The sequence below is a fragment of the Crassostrea angulata genome, chromosome 6 (genome assembly GCF_025612915.1).
Source record: "Crassostrea angulata isolate pt1a10 chromosome 6, ASM2561291v2, whole genome shotgun sequence".
Taxonomy (NCBI): domain Eukaryota; kingdom Metazoa; phylum Mollusca; class Bivalvia; order Ostreida; family Ostreidae; genus Magallana; species Magallana angulata.
This window is the reverse complement of record NC_069116.1, coordinates 30,521,188-30,533,589: the sequence shown is the minus strand read 5'-3', so window position 1 is coordinate 30,533,589 and position 12,402 is coordinate 30,521,188. Positions and strand designations below refer to the sequence as shown.

The window sequence follows — 12,402 nt, the reverse complement described above, 5'->3', positions numbered from 1 at the left end:
TGTGAATTCACTAATTTCTTTCATTGAAATTCCTAAGCAGAATAAAAAACAAGAGGCCCATGGGCCACATCGCTCACCTGAGCAACAATAGACATTATAAAACCAGCTTTACGGAGTAATATACCCCCCAAAAATATGGACAATGTAGTATAACAGATCCAATACTTAAAAAAATCAATTTTTTTCCCTGGATGTGCAGTTTATCATTGATCTCCTTTTGTCATAGTACAGTCATTTCACATATTGAGCATTACAGTTCTCAAGAAGATCTAAATCAAATGGGATATTAACCTACATCAAACTTGTGAAGCCCAAGAACTGTCCAGAGGCCAAAGTCTAAACAATGTTAAAGAATCAAAAATATTTCAAAATGCTTGCATACGAGGGTTGTCCCAAAATAGCGTAGACAAGTGGCGTTATTCAGTTAATCGAAGACAAAGGAAGATGAAATTTGTGCCACAAAGGATTCAAGAAATTTGCATTCAAATAATGTTTTAAAATCGAATATTGTTTGAGATCAAATTAGTGAAATGAAAGCATGTTAGATCAGAAATTTGACATGCGGCGCAATGTCAAAAACAAAAAGTTAAAACCAACATAATGAATTGAAAATTGGGCGGAATAGTACTTTTCGAATGAAAAAATTCAAATAAAACATACACTGATATTTGATAATAGTTCTATTATTTACTCAGAAAATGTTCTGGCTATAACAAAACTTTTAAATATTTTATAGCGCGTTTTGTGACAAGTTGAAAAGTTAACTGGTAATAAAATGACGTTGTCAGCGTTTAAGGCGGCGCAGCAGTAACTGATACAATTTTGTAAAGACCATGAAATAAATCCTAAGCGGCTTTGGAAGTAAATGAAATTAACAAAATCGATGAGAAATGCGTTTTGTGAATAAGTAGTTAAACAACATTGAAAATATTTGAACAAGTATGACGACAATAAGTGGAAAAAAGAAACCCCGAACGATATCAATGGACGTCAAAATGTTGAACGACACATTTCGGTAAGACTGACGTTAGACAATAAGTAACACAGGGCAAGTTTGGAGCCGACAGATCGTTTGTACTTAGAAAATATTAAAAAAAAATATAAACAAAATATATATATGGAATGTGCACGCAGGGTACATGTTGAAAGATACTATTTTTTCTAAGACATTTTCGGAAATAAAACGTAAATGTTATCGTAAACGATGTAGAGGGTTTAGCAACAACGAAAAACTGGAAATTTTCGACGTCGCACAATGCGCCGCCTGTCAAAACTTGTTGTTACTAATTATTCATTTTCTCGAGAAATAAATAAAGTACAGATTTGAACTTTTCAGCATTGTTTGCCAAAGGGTCACTGAAGAAAACATAGAAGTCTAATGAAATTGCAGTGAACAGATTATAAATTATGTGTCCTGTCTACATTTTTTTGGGACAACCCTCGTATAAGTAAAACCATATATTATGACATTTGAGTTTTGGTGAATTTAAACTGTTTTCTTTTGTAAAATTGGACCACCCCCACCCCTCCCCACCCCATGTGGCTCCATCCTACTCCTAAAAAATATGATTTTGACAAATTTGAATCTTCAATATCTAAGGTTGCTTTAACTAATGTTTCACCTTTTCTAAGAAAATGTTTTTTTCTTCTATAGAAAAAGATTTTTCTCCATATATTCCTTTGTAAAGATTTAGTCAGTCTCCATCTTTACCGGTCCCCATTGCCCCCCCCCCCCTACCCTACCCCCGAGGATCATAATATGAGCAAACTTGAATCTGCACAATCTGAGGATGCTTCCACACAAGTTTCAGCTTTTCAGTCCTATTAGTTTTTGAGAAGGTAATTTTTTAAAATTTAACTCTATATACTCCTTTGTAAAATTAAGCCCCCCCCTTTTTGGCCCCATCTTACCTCCGGGGACCATGATTTGAACAAACTTGAATCTACACTATCTAAGGATGCTTTCACACAAGTTTCAGCTTTTCTGGCAAAAAGGTTTTGAGAAGAAGAATTATAAAGATTAACTCTATATACTTCTATGTAAAACATAGACCCCCCTATTGTGGCCCGACCTTACCCCCTGGGACCATGATTTGAAACTTGAATCTACACTATCTGAGGATGCTTTCACACAAGTTTCAGCTTTTTTGGCTTAATGGTTTTTGAGAAGAAGATTTTTGAAGTTTACTCTATATACTCCTTTGTAAAACGTAGACCCCCAATTGTGGCCTGACCTTACCTTACCCTTGTGACCATGATTTGAACAAATTTGAATCTACATTATCTGAGGATGCTTCCACACAGGTTTCAGCTTTTTTGGTCAAATGGTTTTTGAGAAGAAGATTTTTAAAGATTAACTCTTTAATTAATCCTATGTAAAAGTTCGACCCCCCATTGTGGCCCTGGGGACCATGATTTGAACAAACTTGAACCTACAATATATGATGCTTTCACACAAGTTTCAGCTTTTTGGCCAAATAGTTTTTGAGAAGAACTTGATCCCCAAATTTTCAATAAATCCTAATTACTTCCCCTTAAAATTAAGTTTGTCCCTTTATTTTAACACACTTGCATCCCCTTTACCAAATGATGCTTTGTGCCAAGTTTGGTTCAAATTGGCCAATTGGTTCAGGAGAAGAAGTCGAAAATGTATAAAGTTTACAGACAGACGCCAGACAAAAAGTGATCAGAAAAGCTCACTTGAGCTTTCAGCTCAGGTGAGCTAATAAGACAAATACATGCATACCCCCTCCTTTCCCAGCCAAAATCCTTCCTTTACATACAGTAGACATAAAGTATTATTCAACATGACAGGATGGTGGTTTTTTTTTTCTAAACGTGCTGTCAGTTTTCAATCTGTGTCAGTTGACATTTCTTAAACATTTGATATATGTCATTAACACTAAATGACCATTTTGGCAACACCATGCATTAGGAATCCCTACCCTATACACTATTTGAGTGTTTTGGCCCCTCCCTAGATTCAAATCCCTTAATTAGGAGACTTGAAATTATTTTGGAATAGATAAGTTTTGGTCTACAGTATATTTAACTTATAATGATGATAATATATTCTTTAATGCAGTTTAAAATAATTTTTTGTGTTTCAAATGATAGACAGAAAAAACTATTAAAGTGTATATTAAATATAATTAATATTTAATGAAATACCTTAGTATTTGTTCCATCTGAATCCACATATCCATCATCATTTGCTGAAATAAAGGCCCCCAAAACATCTTAAAATTTTGAGAAATTATATCAACATGAAAAGATTCATAGAAAACTAGAATATTGAATACAGTATCAAAGTTTTAGCAATTACTTTTAATAAACATAATCTCCTCTTTAACTCTCTCCCTTCCCTTTCGTTTTCTTTCATTATATGTCAAATCATACACATATTGATCATCACAAGCTTCTTTGTTGTTTATCTTTTTGGCATCTGTCAGCATCCTACAGGTAATCTCTGGCAGGAGCACCCATTTATCTCCTAACAGAACATACCAAAGATCCATTCCCTATGTATTAGAATGTACATGTATATGTATTCATCCCATGTTAATTTCATTATGCACATATAACAATTGAAATGGCTTAAGGTGAAATAATACATCAAAATATTACTTTATGGATTGTTATAGATTTATTTCTGCAAACATTATTTCATTTTTCAAAGAAGGATATGTTTTCACAGTTATTTCTTATGAACTTTTTTTCTGTGATTTTTCTGAGAAACTGGGGAAAAAAAGTCTATATTGCAAAAAAGACATGGTGTTAAAGCTTGCTGTTAATAATTGCAATTACTGTAATGTTTTATTAAGCTTAGTGGGTTGTAAAAAAGTGGAATATTACATCAAAATATTACTTTATTGTGATTTTTTATGAACTTTTTTGTGTAAAAAAAACTGTATGCCAAAAATGTCAAAATCCTCATTCTTTTTAAACTATGTGTATAAAGTCAAAAATAATTTTATCTACTTGAGAGCTACCTTAAAGTCTCATGTATTGTACTTTTTTCTTGATACCTCTTGAGTATTGAGATGGCCAATTAAAATATGATTCCACTAAACAGAGATCAGTATCGGTTTTCAGCTTTTATATGATTTTTTGGGGGCATTTTTTCAGTGAAATGGAAAAATCTGTTTTAAGGTCAAACAGGGTATTTAAGAGCTTAAAACTTGGTGTCAATTAATGATAACAATATAATTATGAATAAATAGTCAAGTATTTAATCTTTTAATAAAAAAAATTCTGGAAATCAAAATTGTAATTATTATTCATCTTTTAAATCTATGGATTAATTTAAAGAATAATAATTAGTCACATAAAGTAATTACAAAACAATGATATTTTACACAGACATTGAAACAAAAATGTGAAATTTCAGTAAATTTTCTATATATCCTATTCGCAACTAAAACGTTTCTATAAAAAAAATAGAAAAAAAAAATCATATGAAATAATTGGAAGCTGATTTTGGTGTCATTATTGTAAAGTAATTTCTCAAAAATTATTTTTCATTGATCAAGCGAATAATGCATTGGTGTGTCGAGCCACCTTGATAAAAATCCTCCACACCTTTGGGAAAGGTTTTGCATACAAGCCTAAACTTCTATATTCTTAAGAGATATGGAAGCCTGGTAAAATTTAGATAGGCAATTATGTACAAACTAGCTGTGAACTAAAAGTAATTTAATAGGCTACTTACTGTGAACTAAAAGTAATTTAGGCCACCATGTATTGAAGCAATTAAAATGTCTCAAAAAATAATCAATTGATTATTCTTTATTCACAGAGAGTGACATTTTAAAAACTTACTGGTCTTGGTTTACTTTCTTCGTGATCTATAACGAAAGCAAAAATTCTAAATTTTTACATATCAATTCATTGTACTTTGGTATATTTTCTAAGAAAACATTTAAAAATTGTAATGCAAAGATAAAGAAATGTTTTACGAGTAAATATTTAGTTGAGGCTATCTGGTATCACCTGCAGGAGGTACAAAATAGCCTCCATCTAAACATATAGTAGATCCAGTGTATAAACTTGTGAAATTCAATGCTGCTTAGTCCAATGTTTTGGTTATTTAACAATACCAAATAGTTTTCCGTCTTTGAAAGTATTACACTATTACTTTTTTGCACCATTACATTATTCTTCATGGACATCATAACCATGCATTTACTATTTTTCCGCATGTGTAGGAGTAGAGAAGACTTTTGAAAATTTGGCCTTTTTTGCAATTTAGCCCCATTGGGGTAGTATGGTTATAAATTTTACAATTTAAATTCCTTTTGTTTTAGAGATGCTTCAAACCAAAAAAGATAACAATTGGTCTTGTAGTTTTCATAAAGAAGTTGAGAATGTAAAATTGTTAATGGAAAATGGATACATGTGGATTGACGAAGACCAATAGCTAAAGGTAACCCGAATGACTCAGGTGACTTAAAAATCCTAGCAAAATTACAACAATTCTTTATTATCTCCCCTCCATCATAACAAGTGTGTGACTTGTCAGTCATATTGGGTCTCAATATAGCTCAGTGGTTTGAGCACTGACACAGCATGCCTGATGCACTGGTTGAAACTTGGTTTTTTCCATATGTTTTTCACATTTAAATATGTTTGTGAAATACAAGTACACTTCTTCAAAATATAGAACATGTCAATATTATTTAAACACCAATTCTTCAACATGTTTGAACCTTACACGTTCATTCTATCATACATATGATATGCATTACATGTATTAGCATCCCTGCAAAATGTAGAGAAACAGTTGATAATTTGTATTGTTCAAACTTGAATTTTGTGAAAATTTAAAGGCACAGTTTGATGGCTTGTGGCTCTCGCTCTTTAAAGACAAATTTTCATTTAATTACCTGGAAGGCATCTGATTTTCTCTGGCCTTTTATCTCCAGTTTCCTTGTCTAGTTTCCTCACCATATAGTCAATATCATAATGATAAATCCCATCCTCTTCTTTTATTTCTATTGTTGAAACTCCCTGTTCCATAGCCTCATTCAATTTGATATTGGTGATGCTCGAAACAAATGCCCACTTGTAATCCCTTTTGACGCACCAATTTCCTGGTTCCTGTAAGTAATTATTACATCTTACACATATCATAGACTTCAGCAGTGGGAAAAATTAGAAGATAATGATTTATCAATTTTATAAATTAACTAGACAACATTGAGATGGTGACCATCTCAAAAGGCCCCGCTTGAATAATGGAGAATAAGATAAAAAGCATTTTAGAGAATTTTGTCATGACCTATAGCTTAGAAATCTTTTATATTTTAGATTTTAAATAAAACTTTTAATTCAATCTCATTACTCCTTACATACCCGCATTTTTTTTCAATCTTAGCAAGATTAAGCAATTGGGAAATAATTTACAGTCTAAAACTTATTATAAAGGGCTCTGCTATGACCTTCACATTGACTTGGTTCAAATTATAAAGTTGCTGCATACCATTAAGCCAAAAGCTCTGTTTATGTGAAGTAGGAGCCAAATAGGGCCAAGTGGAGATTATATATATATGCTCTGAAAAAAGATTTTTGCATGATCCAATATGACCTTGACACTTGACTTACAAACATCATTCAAGGTCACTGCACACCCTTTGATCATAAGCACTATGTGAGTGAAGTAGGAGCCAGATTGGACCAAAGGGAGAAAAGATATGATCAAACAAGAATTTCCCATGTAATTCTGCTATGACTTTCACATTTCACCTTGAAACATGGTTCAGGGTCACTGCACATTCTTTACCTAAAGGCATTCTGTGGGTGAAGTATGAGCCAGATTGGGCCAAGGGGAGAGAAGATATATTCTGGACAAGCAATCTCGAATGGACAGACAGATGGACAGACTGATCACTATCGGGCATCCGCAAAGCTGGGGCTAAATAATGTTGTGCTTTGGGGTATCCTGCTTATAAATTCTATAACACCAATTTTGGGTTTTATCTTGTTGATTTGGAATATTATTTCCAATTTGTGGGTCTCCAAAATCTGTGTAATATGGCATCAAAGAAAACTCATTTAAATAAAGAGGTATCTTCAATTTATTGTTAATCCCAGCACTCAGAGAGTATTTAGAATGATTTTACCTTGACGGGAGAGCAAAACAAATATTATGAATAATTTTAAACATCAAAACCAATATAAAAAATTGAAATTCATTATCCTGCAAAGCTGTGTTGTAGTCTCGTTCCTACAATTCTCCCATTATATATTTATTAAACTTATTTATTAATAAAATGATAATAAACTTATTAATTTTAAAACAATGTTTCATCAGCTAATCCTAATTAACAGTAAAATCAACTCAATATTATCATGTTTAGACTATAAGGCTTGTCAAAAATTAGCTCATTATCCGGGATACATTTTTGGAAAGAACAAGTGCACTTAAGCTATAGAGAATGGGCCCTTTTTCAGTGCTGTTTTTATTTAGAAAATATCAACAAATTGCTTTTTTCTCATAATAGTTAAGCACTGATGGATACTTTTGATTTATATGCACGCTTAAATTTACCAAAATTAGCATACAGTTTAAAAAATTTAGGATTTCTAAATGCCTATAAATAATCTAAATCTGGAAAAATCGAACCGAACCTACTTGAATTGTGTCTATTTAAATCAGAGGGAGGAGACATTTAAATCAACATTGCTCTGTTGGTGGATCTATGGCTGAATTATACTTTATGCATTATTTTACGTCAGAAAAAAAAATTGAATAAAGCCTTGAAGTTGCATATAACCATAGTGACCAAATAAACATTCTTGACCATACAAAGATGATGGAAAGCGATTAAAAACGTGTCAATGTTTTACAGTGAGCACATTTGACAAACGTTTACCTAAATAGAACCCACGTGATTGTTTGAAATAATTTATTCCATATGTGGGTTCAAACATGGGTCACACAGGTAATAGCTTTCGCTTGCTATAGGAAAAACCTTGAAATTTTCATACGTTTTTCATTTTTTAGGTACCAGCCTAATGTAGTACAAACTTCGTACTTTCACAGGAGTTTTCTAAATGTATAATGCGTATTTTGTCTTTTCCACAAGTTTGTACTCGGTTAGGCTGACAGTAACAAAGGCTTTGAAATGAATGCCCTTCCTCGATTTACTATGCAAAATCACGAATGTCTGCTGACCTCCACTATGTTTTAAAGCTTCGTGCTTTTTATATACAATAAATTCAGCGCTAAAACTTGTTAATTCTTATGTAATAGATATCAATAGATAGTGTTATGGGAAAAAATATGCTTAATTTGAATTTTCATTTTTTCACGTTTTACCGGGGCCCATAAATGCACTCATCCTTTTCTCTTTGCACATGCCTAAATGCTGATGGAGTTCACAGTACATGCCAACAATTCAAGCCAGTTATACATGAGCATCTCCGAATTTTTAGGGAATTTTTGTGAGGTAAAGTTTTGATTTATTTAAGCAACTAAACATCTTCTATGCATTGTGGTTAAAGAGGATATAGAGTTAGCACGCATCACAAGTTTACAAAACTCCAGTCGGCATGTTATGCTTCATGAGCCTTCAGCTCAAATGAGTTAAAAAATAGCAATCCTTGAGAATATTGATAAAACATATAATAACTGACACCTCTGAAAAAAAGTTGGAAGCAATTGGAAACCCGACCAACATGCTAAATACCATATTAAATATGGTATTGTTAGTTTGTAACATTTAAATTTATGTTACTTACATATGCAGCTGATTCCCTGAACTCATTCATGGCTCTCTTTACATGATCACTGGAGGGTCCACAGACAGAGACTAAAACATCCCTTTGTCGTTTCACAGTCCTTTTTTTCCATATATTGCTTGAATCTGATGAATACAATAAATTACAAATATGAATTCAATTTACAGTAAAATGGATAAAAAAGAAGGAGGTTAATATGTTATAACCCATCAAAGCTTAAAATATGAAATATTCTGTATGAATTAATATGATTTGTAGTACCATATTTTTCGGAAATTAGGTCGATACTTTTTTCCCCTGCCACGTGGACCTCGCCCTATTCATCGCTTCGCCCAATTTATATTTTTTTTGTTGAAAAATTTGATATGAAATTTTGCAAAAATTTATGCAACCCTCCACTAACATCATGAGTGTTTACTCTAATACTGCTTGAATTTCTGTGTAAAAATCGTATGGATTTTAATCAATATACTGTAGTAATTTATCATTTAAACAAAATTAAATGGAAATAGATTTATTTCTTCTTACATTTCTTACTTAGATCACTGACTGAATCATCTTTCAATCATTATTATATGCTGTCATGCATTTTGATCGTGTGATAAACAGGAAAACGATTTCGCGCGGTAAAAGTAAAATGAGAACAGTACAAAGGGTAATTACGGGAGATTAGAGTCGAGTAGAAATAAAAAAAAAACAATTTGTTTTCATAATAGAATACATGAACAAGTTTTTTTCTGTATATTCAACATAAAACTTTCGATGAAATTTTAGCCAGGTGTCTCTGAAATCAGTCTGGGTAGCGCTTACTTTGTATATACACAGTTGAACTCTCGGCAATGCTACTCATGCCCGCAGGCTTCAATGAGATCAGAGGTTGCACCGGTTGACTCGTGTGTATATACACAGTAAAAAGTCACAGAGACACAGGGTGGCACGTGCTACCGTAGTCATGCCTCCAGGCTAGCTTACTATCCCCCAGTTAACACCAGTTTGTACACATGGCAGGGAAGTAATAAAAAACGATCTCAAATTAAAACCGGCCGTACTGAATCAATTGGTTTGAAAATTTTGATGCAATTTTAGACATTTTCTTACGATGTTTTCAAGATATACATTTTATTTCCCTTTTGTTTAAATCTGTGAAATAAGATTAAAGGCTACTATATGATAACGTTATTGGTTTAAACCATTTATTCATTAGAACTAGCGGTAATTTTTCGACCAATTCCTCGAAGTCGACCTATTTATACTTTTTTTTATTTTTTGGCTAAAAACGGCCTCCTTCGCCCAATAAACCGTATCGACCTAATTTTCGAAAAATACGGTAAATAGAAATCTGTTTATAAGGTCAACAAGCTAGATATTCATTTTAAATATACATGTAATTGTCTTTTTTCTGCTGCAACCTTTCTTTTTTTGTCTTCAATCATCTCTAATTTCTTGAATACAGAAATATTTTCTCTCAATACGATTTTTTGGGGTCTAGACTTGTGTTCATTGTACTGATAGTACATATACTACTACATGTACTTGAATCGATTATCTCTAGCATACATATTTCACATAATTACTGCCCTGTACCTTTCCCCATTGCACTTTGAAGTAAGCTATAGAAAACATTTGGGTCTGTAGTATAGCTTGATTCCATTTTCTCATACTGTTCCTTGCACAAAAGAAACTGCAGTTTTCTCAATGACAATCCAAAAGCATATCTGTCATTATTTATTTGCTTCAGTTTTTTCATGAATGCTTCTATCACTTTTGTGTACATCTTTGAGTCTTTCATACTCTCTGAAAATATAAACAAGAGGCCCAGGGGCCACATCGCTCACCTGAGCAACACTTGCCTTAATTCTGATCAAATTAGCATTACAGTATCAAAATATCTTGACAACTAAGTACAGTAGATCTCAGTAAAAAAATTGAAAATCTGCCAATTTTTATCCACCTCTTTCTTTTGGTAAATACCAAGCCCCTTTTGTTGTTGTACCTGTAAGAAAAATTTTCTCTATTCCTATATACCCCCCCCCCCCCCCCCATTTTGTGGCCCCACTTTTCTCTAGGGTATCATGGTTTCATCAAACTTATATCTGCATGACCTGTGCTTTCACACTAAGTAGTGAGTTTTTGACCGAAAAACTTTCCCAGTATATTTTTAAAGATTTTCTCTATATATTCCTATGTAAAAATTCAAACCGCCATCACGGCCCCGCCCTACCACTAGGGACGTCGACTGTGATTTTGAATTTACACTACCCGAGGATGCCTCTACACAAGTTAAAGCTTTTCTGGCCAAATGGTCTTTAAAAAGAAGATTTTTAAAGATTTTCTCTATATATTCCTATGTAAAAATTCATCCCCCACTGTGGCCTCACCATACCACTTGACTATTATTTTAACAAACTTGAATCTATACGATTTGGAAATGTTCTCACTCAGATTTGGGTTTTCCTGGTTTTGAGAAGAAGATTTTTTAGAGAATTTCTCTATGTATAAAAATGTATCCCCCATTGTGGCCCCACCCTACCCCCAGGGACCATGATTTGAACAAACTTGAATCTACACTACCTGAGGATGCTTTCATTGAAATTTGAGCTTTCCTGGCCTAATAGTTTTTGAGAAGAAAATTTCTCTATATATTCCTATGTAAACTTGATCTCCCCATTGTGGCCCCACCCTACCCCCAGGGACTATGGTTTGAACAAACTTGAATCTACACTATCTGAGGATGCTTCCATTTTAATTCAATCTTTTCTGGCCTAATTGTTTTTGAGAAGAAGATTTTTAAAGATTTTCTCTATATATTCCTATGTTAAACTTGATCCCCCCATTTTGGCCCCACCCTACCCCGGGGACCATGATTTGAACGAGCTTGAATCTACACTACCTGAAGATGATTCCATTATAATTTGAGCTTTTCTGGCCTAATAGTTTTTTAGAAGAAGGTTTTTTAAGATTTTCTCTATATATTCCTTTGTAAAAATTCATCCCCCTATTGTGGCCCCACCCTACCCCCGGGGACCATGATTTGAACAAACTTGAATCTACACTATCTGAGGATGCTTCCACTCAAATTTGAGCTTTCCTGGCCTAATGGTTTTTGAAAAGAAGCTTTTTAAAGATTTTCTCTATATATTCTTTTGAAAACATAATCCCCCAATTGTGGCCCCATCCTACCCCCAGGGACTATGATTTGAACAAACTTGAATCTACACTACCTAAAGATGATTCCGATTGAAATTGAGCTTTTCTGGCCTAATAGTTTTTTAGAAGAAGATTTTTAAAGATTTTCTCTATAAATTCCTATGTAAAACTTGATCCCCCAATTGTGGCCCCACCCTACCACCGGGGACCATGATTTGAACAAATTTGAATCTACACTACCTGTGGATGCTTCCATTTTAATTTGAGCTTTTCTGGCCCAATAGTTTTTGAGAAGAAGATTTTTAAAGATTTTCTCTATATATTCCCATGTAAAATTGATCCCCCAATTGTGGCCCCACCCTACCCCCGGGGACCATGATTTGAACAAATTTAAATCTACAATACCTGTGGATGCTACCATTTTAATTTGAGGTTTTCTGGCCCAATAGTATTCGAGAAGAAGATTTTTAAAGATTTTCTCTATATATTCCTATGTAAAACTTGATCCCCTTC

The 12,402-nt window shown here is 33.2% G+C and overlaps 1 protein-coding gene across 1 annotated transcript in view; it reads right to left on the bottom strand.

Moving 5' to 3' along the window:
• The window catches only part of LOC128187346 (uncharacterized), a 79,033-nt gene that overhangs the window by 14,151 nt on the left and 52,480 nt on the right, over positions 1–12,402 (bottom strand). The window contains exons 11-16 of the mRNA XM_052857757.1: positions 10,327–10,536; positions 8,743–8,867; positions 5,886–6,099; positions 4,822–4,847; positions 3,326–3,521; positions 3,172–3,215 (exon numbers count right to left, since the gene is read on the bottom strand). Coding sequence (XP_052713717.1) covers positions 3,172–3,215; positions 3,326–3,521; positions 4,822–4,847; positions 5,886–6,099; positions 8,743–8,867; positions 10,327–10,536 — 815 coding nt within the window. The remainder of the gene's footprint in view (positions 1–3,171; positions 3,216–3,325; positions 3,522–4,821; positions 4,848–5,885; positions 6,100–8,742; positions 8,868–10,326; positions 10,537–12,402) is intronic.